Source organism: Callospermophilus lateralis, chromosome 19, assembly GCF_048772815.1.
Source record: "Callospermophilus lateralis isolate mCalLat2 chromosome 19, mCalLat2.hap1, whole genome shotgun sequence".
NCBI classification, from domain to species: domain Eukaryota; kingdom Metazoa; phylum Chordata; class Mammalia; order Rodentia; family Sciuridae; genus Callospermophilus; species Callospermophilus lateralis.
Window position 1 is genome coordinate 6,875,574 of NC_135323.1, and position 22,896 is coordinate 6,898,469.

The 22,896-nt window shown below is 44.1% G+C and overlaps 1 protein-coding gene across 5 annotated transcripts in view; it reads right to left on the reverse strand.

Moving 5' to 3' along the window:
• Nucleotides 1–1,710: 1,710 nt before the first annotated feature.
• Pdpk1 (3-phosphoinositide dependent protein kinase 1) overlaps nt 1,711–22,896 on the reverse strand; it is a 70,735-nt gene continuing 49,549 nt past the window's right edge. Inside the window, exons 8-14 of one of the 5 annotated variants that reach the window (XM_076840978.2) lie at nt 22,202–22,270; nt 21,850–21,946; nt 20,671–20,844; nt 16,589–16,806; nt 6,792–6,849; nt 5,895–6,047; nt 1,711–5,536 (exon numbers count right to left, since the gene is read on the reverse strand). In XM_076840978.2, coding sequence (XP_076697093.1) covers nt 5,420–5,536; nt 5,895–6,047; nt 6,792–6,849; nt 16,589–16,806; nt 20,671–20,844; nt 21,850–21,946; nt 22,202–22,270 — 886 coding nt within the window. In that variant the 3' untranslated portion in view covers nt 1,711–5,419. Of the gene's footprint in view, nt 5,537–5,894; nt 6,048–6,791; nt 6,850–11,554; nt 13,801–14,484; nt 15,106–16,588; nt 16,807–20,670; nt 20,845–21,849; nt 21,947–22,201; nt 22,271–22,896 lie in introns of those variants that run through there. The other 4 variants (XR_013089465.2, XR_013089466.2, XR_013089464.2 and 1 more) reach the window with 4 other exon arrangements.

A 22,896-nucleotide genomic window follows, 5' to 3' on the forward strand; every position in this document is an offset into this window, starting at 1 on the left:
ACGGGCGTGCTCCCTTCCGGCCGGTGCAGGTCCTGGTTTCACTGGGGGATCCCGGGTCCCGCCCGGATCAAAGGAAGAATCAGGCTCGCAAAAGGGTGCACTCTACATGCTTTTATTTCAAGACTACGGAGCATACGAGGGAAATTCATCATTCGGAACTATATCTAAAGCACAGATATTTGAAAAAAGAATAAACAGATTCATTAAATTATGATATGATTAAACCATGACCAAATAGAAAATTTATATAATAAAGCCAGAAAAAAAGTTGTAAAATATAATAGTTTACAATAATTATTCACATTCAAGGCTGTACATCAATACATACAACAACGTGGCCCCGAACATGAATTCAATCCAAATAATTCATATATTAGAATTTAAATAACACAGAATGAACTAGAGGCCGACAATAGCCAGCAAATAACCTTATATAAGAATAAAAATACAAAAGTGTATATCCTAGTATCATTGCATTATTTGTTTCCATAAGTTTTTTTTTGTTGTTGTTTTTTTGTTTTTTTTTTAATTTTTGCTTTGCCTGTACATCACAGTTACTGCTACAGACCAGGTAGAGGACATTACACACGGTGCAACTGACTGCCACCAATCTGAAGGACAGCAACATACTATCCATTCAACCTACGGTATGTGGCTGGAACTGCTGCAGCAGCTCCAAACACTGCAGCAGTTAAATTTGTCAACATCCAATCAAACTGTGGTCAAAAGAGAGGCTTTCAGCCAGATGTTAGACTATAGTGGGCTACAAGGGTTTTAAAAAAAAAAAGGTTTTTTTTGCCTTTTGTAAAAAGTTCTCTATACAGTTTGGTGTTTCATCACATTGAAGAAAAGAATTACAGGGAAAATTCAGGTATTCACACTGGCTCATTCATTTACCTGCCATGGCCATCTCTGCAACAAATAAAAATGCTCTTTGCTGGAAAACAGTTTCCTTCCCAGAACAGTTCTCCACAGATAATTTACAACCTTGTAGTTTTGGGCTAGAAGCCAATGCCTCTCAAGAGGCTCTGAAAGTGGCTACAGCCCTGATTCAGGGGTTCTTGCCATACACTCTGCCCAAGAACAAAGAGTCACACCCACTTGAGTCACCATCAGTTCATGCTGGGTGTTCAGTGAAGCAAAATGGAAAAAAGCAAAAAAAAAAAAAAACACCTGTCAGGACACAGTACCTTCACCTCTCAAGTCACAGCAGTGAGCACCCTGGGTCTGTAATCCAGCCAGAGGAGGAACTGTGGTGCACCAGAGGTGGGCAGGAGACCTAATTCTGCACAATTCAGCCCTGAGCTCTGGTAGTCAAGTGGCACTGAGCATGGTGGTCAGAAAACCCTCTTGTACATGTTTCTCCTCAGAATCAATGGAACTCAGTAAATGTGGAGAAATAAAAACACAAACAAATTTGGATGGTCTGGACTTGAAGACCACTGGGCAACCTGCAGCACTGTGGGCAGGGAGAACACCTCACACTCATGCCACCTCAGATCCACATTCCACAATGAAAGGCCTAGACATTGTGTTGTCCTGAACTGCTAACAACTTCTGTTGAGGGGTGGAGGGACACACAAATGCACTCTTGTAAAACACAATTGTCTATACGGTTTCTTTTACAAATAGAGCCTTGCTCTGCTAGTGATCCCAAATGGTGTAATCTATAAACTTAAGTACAAATCACCCACTAAGCACGTGGCAAGGTCAGTTCAACTTTTTTTTTTTTTTTTTAATCTCTGCTGACTGTGCAGAAGCAGATTCAGTACCATTGTGGACACAAAGTAAAAGATTTCTTAAAACATCACCAAACACTTGGAAGCCATAGCAGCAGCAATGGAAGAGAATTAACATGCAAGCATGACCACATTATTGCAATGAAAATAAGGAAATTAGCTCCTGGAAAAATCTGTCACAAATGGATCTGCAGGAATGACATCATTTTAGCATTAACAAAAGAAAAGAGAGCAGTTATTTATATTCATCATTCTTTGGAACACACAGCTTAGTAAAAACTGATTTGCTCAGAATCTGTAGGACACCAGGAAGGAGGCTGTTACTGAAACTCTGAGCATCTGAGCAACAAGACCAAGAGGGAGGAATATCTGAGTGAAATGAACAAACTCTTTAACCCTAAATACCATTTGCTGGTATCTAAGGGGAAAAGATCAGAGTCAAATATAGAAAGATTTATAAGGACATTCATCACAGCATTATTTAAACAGTGAAAAACCAGAAACTACCTAAGTCTTTTACAATAGGGAAATAGATAAAACTATCATAAAAATTTATGACCATTAGACTCTACAATCATTAAAACATGCTTTTGAAGAACTGCTCATGACATGGGAAAGTACTTCAGATAAAATATCAAATGAAAAAGATGGATACAAAATAATGTACACTGTATGATCCCAATTTAGTTTGAAAAGCAAATCAATGGAAGAGGGGACAGAATCTAGATCCAAATGCTCACAGTGGACTCTGGGTGGAGAGCCTAGTTGATTTTTTTCAGAAAGACTACTACTACTTTTAAGAAAGCACAGAATCACCTGGAGCTCTCTGGCTGGTGTGTGTGGATGTATGCCACGGGGCTGAGTCCTTCCAGCATGGACCACAAATACAGAGCAGACTGAGAGCACTGGAGCAGGTGAAGTCCCTGTTTGCTTTGGACTGACAACATAAGCCAACTTTCTTAAAGCAAATTTCTAACAAGCCTCTAGGAAGTTAAGGTTGAGAATGGTAGACACACCACAGTGCCACTCCCTAGGGTAGAGAGGCTTAAGCTCCACACAGGGATGCCTGCTGCCCTGGCTGGTACCAGAGGAAAAAGGGTGCAAACAACCCATCTATATCTAGCTCCCTCTGCATCCCCAGGGAAGGCAGGGCACAGTGGGCTGTCTGAGCCATGGCCACCAGTCTGCTACCCTCTGGGCTGGGAGAAGCCATAGAAAGGCATTTACATTTGTCCTTACTGGTCCTTAGTGGGACCCATGGTTCCTAGATCTATTAAACAGGAGGGCACTACTTTCTCACCTGGGCTAGACCCAACTTGTGTCTCCACAAACGCATGTCTACATGTACCCTGAAACCCACAGTACCTGCATGCTAGGTGACAGCTTGAGGGTGACTGGAAAAGCTAGACTAACATAAGTCAGGGCTAAAGAAGAATGTGCACGGCCCTTAAACAAAAAAGCAGCAAGGAATAAAAGGGACAGTAAGTGAGGACCAAGGGGAACAGGGAACAGTGTGGCATTTGTCTTGGCCCTCAGCCATGTGGTGGAGGAGGTTGGGATGGTGTTTATTGGTGAAGCCCAGGAGGTAGCGGTGCTCTCCAGAGGGCGCAGATAAAAGAAGACTTCTATTCTAGTTCTTTATTCTAATTGGCCAGGTTCTCTTATTCAGCCGAGTCTTAGCCCTACTTGTTCCACTGTACCAGATTGCCCCAAGAGACCCCTTCTCTGCATGTGTGTGCACAGGCAGGAGAGTCAGGGAGCTACCCCTGAAGACACAGGACATTCTGAAGAGGTCAAAATAGCAACAAGCGGAGTGAGTCTGCAAAGGATTTCAAGAAAAAAAACAGCCAAGTGAGACTCACCTAACACAAGCAAGCCTTCTAAAGGCTGAGAGGAAACCTGGTGTGTTGCCCGCTCTCTGAGGATCCCCAAGGACAGGTGAGAACCTGACCCATGCTCGCTCACACACAGCTCTCACAGAAATGACTGTCAAAGCCTGGGGAATATCTCTGTTCCAGTCTAGCACTAGTGCAGCCCCATATCTGCACTTCCTCTCAGTTTAAAAAGAACCACTCTTATCATTAAAACAGTTTGGGAAAGAAATCTTTCTTCTCAGTTTGGACTGGCCTGGCATACCAGGTGATAGGTGTAAGGAGTACATTTTCTATGGGCCTTTTGCTGGTGCCTTTATGAAGGTCTACAGAAATGGCAAAGTTGTTCCTGCCTTGGGGACATAGGAGTCGGATGGTGTCTGTGAGCAGACTGAAAAGGCAGGTGCCTGCTCTTCTTCCCCAGGGACTGAAAGCCACCCCCAGGGACAATCAAGGCAAGGACAGGCACATTTGAGACCTTTGGAGCACTCTGCCTGGAAGCAGCAAAGCAAAGCAAGGGACTGGTACATTCTGGTCTCTAACACAAAGCAAAGCACTGCTATGGAAGCGAAAAAAGAAAGTCGCCCTAAAACTGGCAGAAGACACCAGATCAAACAGACTCAGGCTTCAGTGGGCTATTCTAATGTCCCAGGCAAGAGTAAATAACACTTTTTTTTCTAAACAAACTCCACCCTCATTGGCCAAGTGGCCAGGCAGTGCAGGAAGAAGGCTTTTAGATTTCCAACACAGAAATGTAAAAACTGAGATATCTTTGAGAAGTGTTTAGCCACAACATGAACAGGGGCACGTAAGGCTGGGCAGGAGACTGAAGCACCCTGGGACTGCTGACACTAGGATTCTCTTAAGCCTGACCTTACTAGTAGCCTGTACAGGCAGCCTGTACATTTAAAACTTTCCAGAGATTCTCAGGAAGGCCTGAAGATTCTGTGGTACCTCCTGGCCTTGCCAAGTACAGGACAGGGTTCTGTGTATCTGGCAAAAACTCAGCTGGGTGCTAACCTGGTTTCTATCTGACAGTGCCCCTCCCAAGCATGTGCTTGGCTTGGCATCCAGCCCCACTGAAGGACACTGCTAGGAGGTGGGACATGGGAGTTGAGACCCAGGAGGGCTCCTTGTAACTGCAGCAGCCTGCTCTGCATGTCATCTCCACAGTCTTGCCTACTCTTCACCTCTCAATCTGCCTGCCAGACAGTAGGAACCACAGAAATCCTGTCACCAGAGCCACAACAGGAGACACAAAGGGCCAGGCCACACCTCCAGGGTCATGCATGAGGAACATAAGGTAGGGAGCATACTCACAAAGCTAAGAACCCTGTCTGTAGTACACGCAGTACGGTGCACAGAGGTTCCCTGGTAAAGGGCTCCGTGACAGTGGGGGTGGGCAGAAAGAGCCAGTCCCTGGGCCACAGTAGGAGTGGTGCGTGGCAGGCACATGGTTTTGATGGATGCTAGGAGGGGCTGGTGACACCAAGTCTAGCCACTGGTCTGGGCAGGAGCTGGGCTGCCGTGTAAGGGGCTGGGTCTTCACGGCCCCAAGAGCACATGGAAGCCTCCACAAAGCACAGAGAGCAAGCAAAGCGACCCTGAATTCCTGTTTGTTACTGGTTTTGTTCTTTGTGTGGTTGTGTATTTTTTTTCTTTTCTTTTAAATAAAAAAGTTGGAAGGTTTCCGCTGTCCGCATTCTCCTTGAGATGGCTGGCAGGTGGTCTGGAAGTGTCCCGGGTGGCGGCCGAGCCGCGCTGGGGCAGGTATCCTGGCAGCGAAGGGCAGCTCGGCCGCAGGCTACGTCACTGCACAGCAGCATCTGGGTGGCTCTGGTATCGCTGCCTCCAAACCTCCTGGATCTTTCTGCACCACTTGTGAGCATTCCCACTTGGATCCATCAGGTAATATGTCCTGTTAGGCTGCAAAGACAGAGTACCTGATGTTCTTCAGGGAGTCCCCCCCAGCCTCCATCCCTATGTCCTATGTCCTGCTGCTAGTGCTACAAGTGCCTTGGAGAAGCCTGTGAGCACAGGGGGCTTCTTCTTTCCACACATGCAGAAATTAAATATGCAGGCAAGTGACCACCCCAAGTTGAAAAAAAAAGCCCTGGGTGTCTCCCAGCCCAATTCAGGGCTGAGCAGCTAATGCAGATTCTCAGGGAGATGCGAAAGTGCCATGGTCCCAACTGCTCCCTTGACCAAAGCGAGGGATGCTGTCAGCGAAAGCACTGAGGTCTATGACAATACTGCCAATAAGAGTTCTCAGGAACAGACTCACCGTATGAACAAAAAAAGTTTTAAAATTCTTGGCTTCTGGTCGGAGTTCTTGTGACCATGGAATTTCACCTTTTAGAACTTTGTTGACAGGATCAACATAATATAGATGTGGCCCTTCTGTAAGCAGCAGCTGTCGTCGTCGTGCAAATAAACCCTGATACAAACAAACAAACAACCCTATCATCAAGATTCACAGGTGAGTGTGGACAACATGCACTGCTACCTCAGAGGGAACTCACCTAGAGTAGCTCAGTGCATAGGGATCATGCCAGCTACCTCTCCACTGAGCTAGGACACCTTGTACCTCACCTAGACCCTGCTGCTGAGCTCACACAGATGGGCACTGACCACTGTCCCACTGTCCCCTGGCCTAAGTCACAGAAGCCCACTCTGGGTAGGTCAGGTCAAACACAGCCCACCTGCATGGAGAATTTCACTGGGTGGAAGCTGCACAGGTAGGAAGGGCAGTTAAGAGTCATGCTTAGAATGGTTGAAGAGTCTTGTATTTTCTGATACAATCTGCTTAATTCATAAAACATAACATAATACTAACGAAATATTAGACCACCTGCTAGGGTACTAGACATGGACTCCACAGGACAGATACCTTGAAATGGGAAGCCAGGTTCCAGAGCCAGAGCTGAAGCTGGCTTTCCACCTGCCCCTTGCTGACTCCCTGTGGGAGTTCCAACTTTTTGGAACTCAGTGGGGTTCCAACTGTTTCCCTGAGGGCTTAAATCTTCCTGGGCTATTAAATCTAGAGATTTCTTTATAGAGTGCCAGGATGAAGAACACTATGTCAACATCATGGCAGGAGCCCAAGAAAGGAGAGCTAAGCCAAGCTAGCAGCGGGAGGAAGTCACCTATGAAGACAAAAATCAGCAGGAGTCTGACTCACCTTTCGCTTATCCACTGGACCCATTTTTAGTATTAGATTATTTTCTACAAATTGGTGCCTATAAAAAAAAAAAGAAGAAGAAGAAAACAAGAATAAGACACTCACAGAAACTCCCCAGATTCCTTCTTTCAGATAAACCCCAAAGGACCTCTGGGATTCTGCACTACCAAGACTGTCACCTGCAGATCCAGCCAGGCTTCATATACAGGAGACAACTCCTAATGCAACACATGGGACATTTCACCTGTGTCTGGACCAAAGTCCCATAGTTACTTCTTGGCTGGGGTATCTATGCAGCAGAGAACAGGTAGAGGGGATGGTACCCTGAACCCAGAAGCAACACATAGCAAATGCAGGAGGCCCTGGGTTCAATCCCTAGTGCACATGTGCACTCCCCCCAACACAAACCTATGGTGAGAGAAGAGATAAATAATCCATTCAGGACCAGATTGTGATACTTAAGCTACTTCCCATGCCAGGACTCCCCAGTTCAGGGTGTACAATCTAGAGTGCTTTAAGATCACGAATTCTTGAAAGACCCAACTTGGACCTGGTTTAAGAATGTTTTGACATAAGCACAGACATGGTGTGTCCTTGGACTAGAGAGTGGGACATCTGGCTTCTGAGTGGGAACCTACTTTGTGGTAGCAATGAAAGAATGAATTAAAAATGAGTGATGTTGGGGCTCAGGCTATTTAGCTCAGTGGTAGAGCCTGTGTCTAGCACATATGAGGCCCCGAGTTTGATCCTGAACACCACATAAAAATAAATAAAGGTATTGTGCCCATCTACAACTGAAAATTTTAAAAAGAGTGATGCTGAGAAAGGCAAAGAGTTTTGTTCACAAGTATGCCCCCTGTGCCACACCATGGAAAAGGGAGGCAAGCACACGACTGGGCCAAATCTCCATGGACTGTTTAGGCAGAAGACAGGTCAGGCTGCTGGATTCTCTCACACAGATGCCAACAAGAACAAAGGCAGCACCTGGGGAGAGGATACACTGATGGAGTATTTGGAGAATGCCTCAAAATACATCCCTGAAACAAAAATGATCTTCCCTGGCATTAAGAAGGGAGAAAGGGTAGGCTTAATAGCTTATCTCAAAAAAGGTACTAATGAATAATAGCCACTGCCTTATTTATTACCAAAAATAAATGTCTTGTGGCTTTTTTATGTGCACCATAATTTAATTGATGTGACACATCAGATTCTTATCAGGAATGACTGACAAAATTATTTTTCTTGATTTAAGTAAAAATACATTGCAGTTAAATTAATATTTTGGCTACAATCCCACTTCAGTAAATTGTATCATTGTTTCCCCTTTTTAAAGTTATGACTGGACTTAATAAGTAATATTCAGTATTATGCAAAAATGGTGAATGCCATCTCGAAACTGGTTTTATATTTGGATTTATATAAGTGATTATGTGAATATGCTTAAATATAGGGGAAATCTCCCTTCACTCTCTCAGAACCAAGCATGATTCACATGTGTTTCAATTTGTGTTCATTAGCTTATTAAAGGCAATGGCTAAAGATAAGGTAGCAGTGTCTACTTTATATTTTTGTTGATCATGCCAATTTAATTAGAATCCCAGGTATCTAAAATGCTGTTTTTTCTTTATGGAAAGGCCTTTTAGTGTGGTTCATGTATTATTAAATAAAGAATATTTAACACTTCTTAAAAAAAAAAAAGAATGTCTTTTCTAGGATAGGGCAGAGTATAAACTCAGCAGGCATCAGCCCTGGGTCTGACCCCAGCACCTGGAGGGGGGACATCTTTTCTGGAATCCCTATCACACTAATATAATACATTCATTTAAATGTGGCAAATCTGGAAAACAAAGTTTCAAGTACAGGCTTTGTTATAATACCCATCAGCAGCAAGTACAACACTTCACTTTGCCTCCTAAAAGCATAAGAGATCATTTTAAAAAAATATTTTTTTTAGTTGTCAATGAACCTTTATATCACTTATTTATACGCAGTGCTAAGAAATGAACCCAGTGCCTCACACATGCTAGGCAAGTGCTCTACCACTAAGTTATAACCCCAGCCCAAGAGGTCATCTTAATGTCTATAGGTTACCTCACTTGTTAAAGCTAATAGCTACTGATTTACACACCACTCCCACCCCCACCCCATGCAGTAATGGGGATGGAACCAAGGGCCTGTGCATGCCAGGCAAGTGATCAACCATTGAACTATTCCCCCAGCCCTATATCTAGCTGATTCCACTGAAATCCCTAATCTGGGGTTCTCCTGTAGAATACTGTTTTTATATTTGAAAAAGGCCTAAGACAACCATGTAAGTACCTGGGCAACTTACCAAGGGGCCAGAGCACTTGTAAGAAGGAGAACTGAACTGGAAAAACCCAATTCTCCCATCAAACTCTACTATCCCCACAGCCTGATCCATTCTGGCCTGTCTAGGCCAAGTCTTGGCCAAAGGCATTCTGTAGGCTTTGAAAACCAGAGGCAACACAAGGAAATGGAGGTGGTCCTGGATTCAATCCTTAGTACAACTGTGCATGTGTGCGTGCACATGCATGTACACACACACACACACATACACACACACACGTACGGTGAGAGAAGAGGCAAAGAACCCCCTATAAAAGGCCTGATTCATAAGCAAGGAAAAAGGAGGCCTCATGGTGCCATCTTGTCCTTGGCTCTCACAGTGCATGAGAAAGTAAGTCTGAAAGATTAAACCAGACAAGGGGAGTACCAGAAGATGATGAGAGAAATTCTTCAAGCTATGCAGGAGGAGTTGCCTTCCAAGCCCAAAGTAAAAGGAGTCACCACACACAAAACCACAGGCTGGACTACATGAGAACAAAAAAACTCTAACCACAAAACAACCAGAATAACAGGCTGTGGAAGGGACAACACCTGCGCTCCACAGAGCCAACACCAAGCGCTGCAAGAGGCCACCAGTCTCAGCAGAAAAGTGAACAAAGTACCCAAATTGGAAGTTCCCCAAAAGAACGAGGTGATACAAAAACATTTTCAGTAGTCCTTAATAAAGAAATGGGATTGAGCATCCTTTGTACCATTCTTCTGGGACCACTGGGGTTGCAGGGGGATACAATTGTTCTCATGCAGCACTAATGGCCTGAAATGAGGCCATGCTGGAAAAGCAATTTAGAAATGCATATCAGGAAGTAATCCCACTTTAGAAATCTAGCCTTAGAAGGAAAAGGAAAAGGAAAAGGAGGACAGAGAGGTCAAGAGCATTATCATTCAGAGAGAAAGTGAAGCCTGTGATAACTTAGCAGCAGAACATGTAGGCACCACAGGAAGTAGTGCCACTCACTAACTGTGCAAATGTGGAACCCCTACCTTGCTGAGGCCCACGAGTCAGAGAGTACAGGGGGCAAACAGAGACCAAGAAAACTCCATTATTAGCAGTTATATCACAGTGTACTAGCTTAGTTAGCCAATGAGCTTACAAGTAATTTATTTATCTACTTTGAAAGTTTAAGTACTTTAGCCAGGTGTAGTGGTGCATACCTGTAATCCCAGCAACTCAGGAAGGCTAAGGCAGGAGGATCAAAATTTTGAGGTCAGAACCAGCAACTTAAAAAAAAAAGAACTGGGAACGTAGCTTGGTAGTAAAGTGCCCCTAGATTCAATCCCCAGTACCCCAAAAGAAAGAAAAAATACTTCCAAGGAAGAAATATATATATATATTTTTAAGTTGCAGATAGACACAATATCTTTATGTATTTATTTTTATGTGGTGCTGAGGACCGAACCCAGGGCCTCACATGTGTAAGCAAGCGCTCTACCACTGAGCTACAATCCCAGCCCAGAAGGAATCATTTTGATTTTTTACTTCAGAATCAATTTCCACTCCTGAAGAAACTTCCTGCTCCTCCAAGTGTACTTCTTCTCCCTGGCAGGTTGTAGAAGCCATTTGAAGACTTAGAGCCAAAACCAAACCTCAGGAGGGGAGGGGAGGGGGGATAGTAGGGGATAGGAAAGGTAGCAGAATAAAACAGTTACTAATAGGGCATTATGTAAAAATGTGGATGTGTAACCGATGTGATTCTGCAATCTGAATTTGGGGTAAAAATGGGAGTTCATAACCCACTTGAATCTAATGTATGAAATATGATATGTCAAGAGCTTTGTAATGTTTTGAACAACCAATTAAAAAAAAAAAAAACCAAACCTCAATCAGAGATACAGCTAACTATTCAGTGGACAACCTTACTTACACACACAGCATTTGGCTCCCCAAAACGGATGACATCTCTCAGCATCACCATATAGTGGCTGAGCATCTGATGACATCTACTTTCAACTCACAAGAGATGACAATGTAAAATCCTGCTCTTCCCCAACTCAAAGGCCTAGATTCTCTCCTCTTCCTCCCCTGTACCCCACACAGACCCCAAGGAGACCCATCTTGAAAGATCTGAGCATGAAACACCCAGAAAAACTCCATCTGGAGAGCACAGTGAGGCTGTGGGACTGGGAGTGGCTGCCCTGAACTCCAGGAAGGCTCTCTAGACCTCGATTCACTTGGGTGGGGGACCAGTGGCAATCGCTGATGGGACATTGTTTGCTCTGAAAGGTCCACCCTCTACTCTTTAGGTCTTGGACTTCAACTTGATGGAGACCCAAAAGATCTGTCTCCAGATTCTATCCACCAAACGGACTGAGAAACAAACGAAGACATTTTCAAATATTTATTTAAGTCATTAAAACAATAAATCCGTTGCATAAATAATATTTAAAAGTGACCCCCTCTGTCCCCAGCATGGTGGCACACTCCTGTGAGCCATCTACTTGGGAGGCTGAGACAGAAGGATTGAAGTCTGAGGGCAGTGTGGGCAACTCAGTGAGACAATGTGCCAAAATAAAAATAATAAAGTGCTGAGGATAGGCCCCGTGTTCCATATCTAGGACTGTAGCAAAAATAGTTAATGGAATGAGAAGCATGGTTATGCATTTTAAAAATCTAATTTAGAAGGATGGAGCTGGACTCTCACATCTGTCCTTCAGGCTCCAGTATGTAAAGATGCAGCCTCATTCTGATGAACTGCTAGAAAAAGGAAGGTTTTAATAGCCTCTTAGATAATTGTGGATACTCTTCTTTGATATTATACTAAAACTCAAAAAGTAGTAGTTTCTTAAAGATGAACAGCATTAAGGAGCTTTCCATGCTCTGTGACTTTAACACCACCAATCTACCTCACACTTGAAATGTACCTTCTGCCATTACATGATTCTACAATAGCACACTGTGGAGTCATCTGGGAAATACTGGAGAGCTTCCAAATGGCAACAAGTATCACTCTACAATATCAATGAATTAATTCATTAGCATCACCACTGATCTCCTCAAAAGTCTTCAAGTACTGAGAAGATGTCAAACTACAGTAACAACTTCCCAAAATCCTAATTTTCACTTGAACATTTCAATTTTATCATCGGTACAGATACTAGCAATTGTTTTCTTTGAAAAAAAAAATTATCAAGAAAAATGTCATCCAAGTGTTCACACCTGCACAACTGCAGTTGGCCAACCAATCAGACTCTAGTGGTGATGGTATTACCTGGAGAGTGTCAAGTGTGCAAATAAGTGCTTTCCTTGAAACAGCTGTCACACCTGTGTTCTAAGCAGAAGTGCCAAGGCATACTTTCCATGTCTTCAGGTGTAACATCAACCAAACTCATTATTTCTAGGAATACTTGAAAGTGAGACCAGCTTCTTTTCTTTCTAGAGCATGTGGCTATGAAGAACTAATATGGCCCTACACTGCTTGATGCCTAGGCCTCAATTGATGCCTGCAGTTGTATCCACCACAGCTTCTGCACTTCAGCACAAAGGAGCACATATTGTTCCACAACAACTATTTGAACAGGGACTCTTCTACATTTCGACTATGTCAGCACTGTCTGTGCTTACTGCCAAGAACTTCAAAACAACAGAACATCTTTGGTGAGAAGCTGGGTGGTACCAGATGAATACAAGCAAAGCAACAAGTCCTGTCCTGCGTGCACATTCATTCACAACCTGCCTTACAGGAGAAAGCAGGGATATGAATTCCCTCCTCATGGTGCATTTCCACTGTCTTGTGGACAGTGGCAGTGTTGGCTTCCATGCAGGAAGCACAGTTGCAGCCAGGAGCCTCTGTCTCCCAGGGACTGTGTGGCCTCTGTATCGTCAGCCCAACTTTTCTGTGTGCTTCAAAGGCTTTTTAATTTCTAGTCTGGGACACTGTAAAAGTGCTTAGCTATTAAAGAGCTCAGCACATACACATTTCAAATGTTCCTTTTAAGTAGAAAATATTCCCTTTAAAAATTTCTCTATCTTTAAAACTCTGAACTGTTGGTCTCAAAAAGATGTTGCAGGGCTAGGGAGATAGCCAGTGATAGGGCACTTGCCCAGTATGTACAAGGTCCCCAGTTCAATCCCCATCACCCTCCCCCCAAAAAAGTTGTAATTAATTTATATATTTATTAATTTATATTCAGAACTATAATATTGTGCAAAGTTCTGTTCAGACAGAAAAAAAGCAAAGCTTTAAGATCTATAAAGTCAAAGGAAAGCCAGCTTTTATCCCATTTTTGTTTTGTATTTATAATTTTGCCTAGTTTCACTGGTGTAGATTCCTCCTGCCACATATAAAGCTCTCTGGCATGTCAGTTTCTTTTGTTTGAAGAAGTTGCAATTGAATCCAGGGTCTTGTTCGTGCTAAGCAAGTGCTCTATCACTGAGGTACATCCCCAGCCCTTTCTCCTCCTTTTTTAATAACTGATAATCAATTTATTAAAATTATTGATTTAGGCATCTGCAATGGTGATGACAACTTGACTCCTGGCTTGAAGTTGACAGAAGGAACTTGCTTAACATTCTGGGAAGGGCTGGAAAGTCAGTGTGTTGCTGTGGATTCTCTTCTGGAAACCACTCTGTGTCTAAGAACCTTCACCATAAGGCACTTTCTAGATGATCTCAGGGTCTTAGTGGGTTTCCGAATGGCTCCTTTCACTTTGTTTTTTGTTGTTGTTGTTGTTGTTTTTTTGTTTTTTTTTTTTTAAGAGAGAGAGAGAGAGAGAGAATTTTTTTTAATATTTATTTTTTAGTTTTCGGCGGACACAAGATCCTTGTTTGTATGTGGTGCTGAGGATCGAACCCGGGCCGCATGCATGCCAGGCAAGCGCGCTACCAGTTGAGCCACATCCCCAGCCCTGCTCCTTTCACTTTGAAGGATCCTTTTCCTTTGACCTCTCAAGTCAGCATGCACCTTTTCCAGGGACTTCCTGCTGCAGCTGGTGAAGGTAACCCTAACACAATGGAGTACCACCTCTGATTCTATGAGGTCCTTCCAGTATCTTTAAAAGCCATGGCTGACAGGTATGGTGGCACATGCCTGTAGTGAGAGGCTGAGACAGGAGGAGCCAAAGTTTGAGGACAGCCGGGGCAACTTAATCAGACCAAAATAAAATTAAGCTAGGCTTCTTTTCAGCATCTTTAGACTTGAGCAATGCTGCAGCAGTTGAGAAGGCAGGTTTCTCCTCTGTTAAGCCAATGGCTTGTACTCACATAGGAAAAACACACATTTTACTTCTGGAGAAAAACATTAATATCTGAAGTAGGTTTTAGTACAATTTACAAAATCTCTTGATAAATTTGTTAATAATAGTACAAAACAAGTCAATGAAGTATACTTACTTCTTCTTGTGCTTCCATGTAGGCTCAAGGAAAACATCAGGATTTCAAAGTGATTTATTGAATGATATAAAATTACAAAGATTATAGCAGGTATAACTGAAGATTGCTAGTAAGGGTTCAGTGGAAATATTGAGAACCTATTAATCTTCAAAAATACATGTATTTAAACCATAAACCTACTAACTTCAGAAAATTCTAGAAATAACAATACACATTCCATTAATTGTCAAAATAATGTCCACCCTACAGCATGGAGCCACTAAAACAAACTCTACTGCACACTACCAGAGAATAAGAATGAATAATTTTAATAGCATCATACACCCAAGTCCCAGCCTTGAGCTTAGGGACTCCCCAGTCTCACTGTTCACAAGAACAAGATGCTTGAAGGATTGACCACTGTCAAATGCGAGATCCTCCAAGCTCTCTGTAGTCATCACCTTTCACAATGAGCCTGAAATCTGGAGGAAAAGGAAAGAGAACCCTAAACCCAAAGGACACAAGCAGGAGGATGCAAGCTCCCCTGTCCAGCCTGCCACTGAATCACATAGGGTGACCCTGCCCCTGGGCAGAGATACAGACCTTTGAGGGGTCATCAGAGGAGCCAAGATGCACACCCACCTGGAGAGGAGCCAGTGAAGAGCAGGTTGGCTGGAGGCCCAACATGCAAGAGCCCAGAAGGCCACCACACAGCCCAGCACACACACTTGTTCAGAGCTGTGTCCAGCACTGCTCAAGCTGTTTTCATCAAACATTCTTACTCCTGTCCCTAGCAATACCACTTAAGGAAAAAGTGAGTTAAAGGACAAACTTAGACTCCCTAGAATTGTAGGTTATTTCTGGGGAGTCAACATTTATACTCTTTTTCCAGAGATCATTTCTGGTGGTACAATATCCCATTCTTGGCTACGTGCAGCTTTTCCCTCTGCATCTCATTGGGGAAGCTTCTGAGGGCTCATCTCCTCTCTCCTCACAAGTCCCCAGTCCCATGCATCCTCTCTCCTTCTTTGCCAAAGCTTCAACTCTCCCCTTCCTATTTTCTATTTTCACCCCACCTCAACATGCCTTCACAAGAGATGCCACCACCTTGGGTGTGTCTGCCTACATGAAAGGTAAAAGCATAAAAACACTTGAGGCTGGGGTTATAGCTCAGTTGGTAGAGTACTTGCCTTGCATGTACAAGACTGTGGGTTCGATCCCCAGCACCAAAAAAAAAAAAAAAAAAAAAAAAAGGCAGAAAAACACTTGAAGAAAATGCAGGTAAAAATACTGAGGCCTTTTTCAAGAGACTAAGTTAGAAAATAATAAAAACATGGACAGGATGGACTTTATGAGAATTTGCAACTTCTATACAAAACAACAGCATGGATAGACTAAAGACATAAACTGTAGAAAAATGGTGGCTAAGTATACAACAGAGAATATCTTTCATTATGGCTCTTAAAAGTCAATTTTAAAAAGATGCAAAATATACAAGAAAAAGCAGAGGATACAAAGCACCTCAAAAAATTAAAAAAAAAAAAAAGAAAAGAAAGAAAGAAAAAGAAAAACCACAATGGCCAATGAACATGGAAAACGTCTGCTTCAATACAAATAAAAATCAGGACCTTAGAAACACCCCAATGTCTCCCTATGGGCAGCATCTATTTTAGTCATAGGGACTCCACACCTACACCTGGGCCATCCAAATGCCTGGCAGAGCAAGGGAACTGTCTCCAGCCTTGCCCACTAGAACCAGGGCTCTGAGGGTCCCAACCCACTTAATAACTGACCCTGCAGCATGCTTCAGGCACGGGGAGGTGGTATTAGGCAAGATCTCCCTCCAGCCCTGCCAGCCATTCTCTGGGCTCATTGCATTTCTAGTGTTGGTTATACTTGTATTTCTTTTTTTAGAGGTAGAGGGGAAATGAGGATTTAATGGGGTGCTTTACCCCCAGCCCCTTTTTTTTTTTTTAATTTTGAAGCAGGGTCTCACTAAGTTGCTTAGGGTCTTGATAAGTTGCTGAGGCTGCCTTGAACTTGCAATCCTCCTGCCTCAGCCTCCCAAGTCTCTAAGATTATAGGCATGCGCCACTGCGCTCAGCCACTATACTATACTTCTTACCAAGGATTTCCACCAGCTTGCTTCTCCAATAATAACCTCTTCTCATCTTCAGAAAACTGTAAGTCCAGTTCAAAAGAGTTAGTGTCCAAATCGTGGATGTACTGCTCTATGTTGCTGCCTGACCTGTGGGGCAGGCCCGCATCTGCCGTAGACAGGGAGTGGGAGGAGGAAGACGAGGACACCTGCATGCAGCCAAACTGGCTCAGGAGATTGTCATACTGTGGGGAAGAAGAACAAAAGAGAAACATGTCTTAATTTTCCTCTAGGGTCAAAGACAAAGACACACACACACACAGCCCACCTCTATGACCCTCTCATATCTGGTGAGCTTACACACACCACAAAGGCAGGTAGTCCATTGATCCCTTCTGGAAAGCATGTACAGATCCAATTCTCCTTCACTGGCCATTTGGCCATCTAGCCAATGCAGGACCAAACCTTCCAGGATTTCTCTTCCAATAGGAGCAAGGGACAGAGAGAGAGGCTGTGTATGCCTCAGCCTTTTATTACCAGGGAGATCGAGATCTGGGACCCTCATCCAGCCCAGCAAAAGGGCAGCAGCAGCCTAAGGCCTCTTGGACCCACAAGAGAAAGAGACCAGAGGCTGCACCCTCCGGGCAAAGAACTTAATACCCAGGCATACTCCTCTTTTGGCCCAGTGTTCTTGAGTCGGTACTACATATTTTGATTTGACTCACCATGTCTTCAATTAAAAAAAAAAAAAAAACTTATTCTTTTTATCTCAGTGAAGAGTAATTAACTTGGTATAAACAAAGTTATCCGTTATTCTAAGAAACATATAAACCAGTATTGACAGAAAACAGCTATTCATAAATGATCCACATGGGCAGAGCTGTGCATCAGCTTACTCCTGAATCCACCCCAGCTTTAGGCCCCACACCTTACTCCTGCCTTCTACTCCACAGAGGATACCTCTTGCCCTCTGCAGGCCCTACACCCAGCCTCCTCACATGCTACCCAGTGGACTTTCCTGAAAGCACCTGCTCACACAGCCCTGCAGCAGTCACAGCCTCTCCTTGCTGTCTCCAGAATTGATGTAGTCTGGTACAGTCTTGGTTTCTTAAGAATTCCCTAACTCGGAAAGGGGGAAAAATATAAGGGGGAGAAATGAATTACAGTAGAGGGGGTAGAGAGAGAAGAGGGGAGGGGAGGGGGGAGGGGGGATAGTAGAGGATAGGAAAGGCAACAGAATACAACAGACACTAGTATGGCAATATGTAAATCAATAGATGTGCAACTGATGTGATTCTGCAATCTGTATATGGGGTAAAAATGGGAGTTCATATCCCACTTGAATCAAAGTGTGAAATATGATATATCAAGAACTATGTAATGTTTTGAACAACCAACAATAAAAATTAATTAAAAAAAAAAAAAAAAGAATTCCCTAACTCAAGGATGCCTATGCATGAAGTTTACAGAGATAACCACAAATCCCCCATCTGGGGGGCATAAGAGCCTTTGGAGCCAGCAAAGTGGCTACTACCATTTTCTCCATTTCTGACAAAGAAACCAAGGCTCAGAAACTGGCCCTAGGAGCTGCTGGCAAAAACTGAATTTAGTACCAATGTAGCACTGACTCTCCTGTGTCTCAGAGATGCCATGACCACAACACACTGGGCCATTCTTGCTTTGGAGCTCCCACACATTATCCTATGGCCAGCTCCAGAAGTACTATGCTAGTCTCCATGCCTCCTCTCAGTAGCCCAGCTTAGGGCCAGGGCCAAGGTGAGTCCCAGGCAGGACACATGGGAAAGGGGATTCCTGGGTGGGAGTAAGGTGCTGCCAATGGGCACCATGGAACATCCAACTCTGCTGACCCATGTGGATCCTTCTTCGCAAGAGCCCAGCCTTGGCTAGGTTCACTCCAATATTACAGAGACCAGCAAAAAATGTCACCATCAGCAAGCTGCAGGGAATCAGTATGCCTGCCATCCTTGTACCGACTCCAGAGTGGACACTGGACTCTTAGGTGAAGGAGTTCTATCCACAGGGAGAGAGCATCTCCAGAGTGGACTTCCCTATGCCAACACTCCCTCTGCCAAGCCTTTTCCTAGGCTCACTAGTTGTCCAAAGGTGAGCTTTGGCATGGGGAGCTCTCACCCAGGTGCTTCCCAAGGTCTTAGTGGGACAGCTAAGCAGTGGTCACCTAAAAAAAGAGGCTTATGACGCTCAGAGCTAGAGTTTATAATGGCAGCCAAAGCTTGTGATCAAAAATTCAGTATCTCACAGATACAGATCTGAGAAATACTCAGGGTGTGAAGTGCACTCATGCATGATGTTCATCACACCCTGCATGAAGAGAAGCTCCTGAGTATTGAGACTAGAGACACAAGAGCCTATATGATTCCTTCAGAGTGTGGCTGGTCCCTGGGAATAACAGGAAAAGGGCACAGAGCCCATGGGCTGAAAATTGCCTACCAGTCCCAAGTGAGACTTCTAAAGGTATGACAGGCTCAGCTGGGAAAGCTCCTGCTGACCCTGACCCTAGGGGGCAACATCTGGCCAGCATGTAGGGAAGCAGGTAAGAGACTCTGAACTCCTGGGGCTGAGGTTTCTGGAGCTTATACAGTGGAGGCTATGGATGGCTGTGGGAAGCAGATACATAGATGCTCTTGAGTCTTGCTAAAGTCTGGGTACAAAGGGTATTTTAGGACAAAAGGGTGGATGTGCTTTACAGGAAGGGGACATAGGGAACCCTTGATGTGTTGCCAGGCAAGGTGGCACACAACCTGTAATCCCAGTGTCTTGGAAGGCAGAGGCAGAAGGATCACAAGTTCGAGGCCAGTCTCAGCAACTTAGTGGGATCCTCAGCAAGTTAGGGAGACCCTATCTCAAAAATTAAAAGAACTGGGTAGATGTAGCTCAGTGGTATAGCACTCTTGGGATCAAGCCACATTACTGGCAACACGTGATCTCTACAAGATGAAACCAGTAGTGATTGTAATTTAGCTTTGGAAGACTTTTAGATATGAGCTAGAACTCCTCAGTCAACTGAAGTGGAACTCTATGAACTTATTCTAACTGGTTAGAATCAAACTAGAAAAATGAACTGTCAATGATAATAAACTTTTATAATACTAATTTTTATTTGTTTATTTATTTTTGTGTGGTGGTACTAGAGATTGAACCCAGGGGTGTTTTACCACTGAACTACATCCCCCAGCCCTTTTTCTTTTTTGAGATGGAGTCTCTCTAAGTTCCTCAGACTAGCCTTGAACTTGTGGTCCTCCTGCCTCAGCCTCCTGAGTAGCTGGGATTACAGACATGTGCCACCACACCTAGGAGATAGTGAATTTTTAAATCATACTTAAATGTTGGGGGGTAACAATGGAAGATGATAAGAGGAGCTTGGATAAAAAAGACTGAAGGCTGGAGGTGGGCATACCATAGCTCCTTGTACCTTTCTGCCCTTTTTTGCATGTTTCCCATTTTCCAGGATAAAAAGTTTTAAGAATAAGTGTACTTAAGATCCTATGTGTGTGGTTAAGCCTTGGTAGACAAGGAGCTTCAAAACCAGTAACAGAGATGTTCATAGAGCCAGGTGTTGTACCCTCATAACTGGCTCCAGTTCCTGCTGAGCATCAAGCTGCAGTGACCAGAGTCCACCCTCCATGTACATTCCTGAGAGTTCAAAGAGCAGTACTCTAAGCTTTTTTTGGAAAGATAAGCAATATTCCTGAACATTTTAGACATAATTATAATGGCACTACAATAATGAGTCACCAGGAGACCCAGTGCCAGGAGCTCAGGGATGCCTCCAGGGCACTGCTTCCCAACCCAAGGCTGGGTTCCAGTCTCACTCCTGAGGGAAAACTCCCCAGACTTTTCACAGCTGAAGATATGAGAGAAAGGAATTAGCCCACCCAGGCCTCATGGCAGCGAAGCATTTTACCACTGATAGGTTTACAACACTGGCTCATACTTTGGTCACTAATCACACAAATCAGTGTCCTGTAGCATGTGGGCACGGACCCTGAGTGCACAGAGGAGCCATGTTCACATAGCATGAAAAACACAACTCTTCTCTGCCCAGGCTATCCCTACAGGGGTCAGCTTACATTGCCATAGCAGTCCTCGTCGTCCTCTGACATGGCTGGCAAGTAAGCTGTGAGCTTCGGAGGCGTCTGCTGGTGCAGATTCTCCCATGTGATGGACTCAAAGAATGGATGAGCTTTGAGAGGTTCGTACCCTTCCATCTCTTCACAGCCTAATCGCTTTGTGGCATCTAAAACCTTAAATGACAGTCAAGACAAGTTACTGCCTGAGTCAAAATGTAATTTTTGACCAATTTTTTTTTTTTTTTTTTTTTTAGCAATTCTTTCTGATTCTCAGTCACTCCTAGAAAGAGCAGAGGCAACACAGTCCACCTCCAGGCCTGCCCACTCCTTCTGTGGGGCTGTAGGGGTGGTTGAGGCCTCTCTGGGTTGCTGCCTCACTTGAGGGGCTCTGCCCAAAGACTCCCACAGGTGAAAATGAATTTCCATTTCAAAACACAGTGGCAGCAGCAAAGTACCTTTTTCAAGTTTGCAGTTAAAAGTCTTAAAATAAGAAAAAAAAATGACCCAATGGCTCTAATAACAGAGCAATCAGCCTGGATAACAAGTGCCGACAGATATGACCAGTGTCCTGTGCCTCTCAAAGGGCTGCAACATGAACTCCCCACTAGGGAGGGGATGTGCCCCCAGGACCTCAAGGGGTGCTAGGAAAGGAGACAGAGCAGACAGCAAAGAAGAGCTGACCCTGCTCCCCTAAAATCAAGAGAGGGAGGAAGCTCAGAGTCCAAAGCAACCAGGGCCAGGTCACTTTCAGTTTCTGGAATATAAATTGATTTACCTTTCCTAATTAAATCTGTATCTCTGTTTCATCACCTGGGTTTATGTTTAAAATCTTCATGTAGTTTACTCTAAAGTTGACATCAGCAGATGACACTTAAGTAGGATTTACAACCATCTGCCACCATAATAACTCTAGTTGCTCTAAGAGCAGTAACTTAAAATGCTATGTGATATTGAGCACATTCAAAATGATAACAGTAATTTCCTGTCTTGTTAAAATCAGGAATCAGACATTTGGAAATTAAAGGGGGCTTATAATGAGATGAGATAAAGACACAATTCTATTTAGAATCCATCAACCCTGGATGTATCTTTCCAATGACATAGGATTACAGGGTCAGAGGATGCAGTGGGTGGTAGTGTAATGGGATCCCCCACCAAGAGAACATTCAGAATACTTACCAAGAGTTTTTCCACAAGTTCTCTTGCCTTAGGGAAGAATTTTTCTGGGAAGTCATATTCCAACTTAATGATCTTCTGAAATATAAGATATTCATTTCTGTGGGGGGGGAAAAAAAGCAGTCATTTGCGCAGGATTTTTGTTCACACCTCCAGTGCTGAATGACCTTTCCTAGAATGATTCAGGGTTGCCCTTATCTCAACAGACCACCCACAAGCCACCAAGCCCTATGTACTTATAAGTCATGGTGGAAATTCCTTCCCAGCTGGGTATGGCCCCTGTTACTGCACCCCTTCCATTCTGTCAGGCAATTGGTGTACTGTGATGGGTTCAGAAGCCTGGGAGTCTCCTTACCCGGCTCGGAATGGTGGGAGTCCTGCCACAAGCTGGTATATTATGCATCCAAGAGCCCAAAGATCTGAACTTTAAGGTAGGGAGAAGACAAAGAAAAATGGCATTGGTATAATTTAAATGATGAGCACAGTTCACTTTCCACTTCTTCCATGACACACCAGTTTTGGCCTCCAAGGTACTCCTGTCTCTTGGGACCAGGTATGTGTGAGATATGAATTGCCCTTCTGGGGAGCTTCCTCAGGGCCATGGGCCCAAAGGCTAGCAAGTGCCCCCAGCTGGGTTCAGCTGCCCTTGAAGCTTTGCCACCTCCACCAGGGGTTAACAACTTCTCCATCCACCCTAAGAGACAGCAGAGTTCACTGCCAATGTCACACCATGCCAGGCTACTGCAATCAGGCTGCAGCAGTGAGAGAGTGAAGATGGATGGTCACATGGCTTCCAGGGATGACACCAGGAACAGTCTGACAGAAGCAAACTCCTTTCAGTGCCGAGGAGCAGGCTGAAGGAGCTGGCCTCACCACTGCAGGTGGTACACTTGAGACTAACCCATTTGAGCTCACGTCAGAACAGGTGTGAATGTTGCATGCCACAGGGTCAAGAGGCTCATCCACAGGATACTCATAAAGGAGGCTCTGCCCTTCCTTTCTCGTACACTGCTGTAAAAAGCCCTGCCCTTCCTTTATAAACATTTGGAT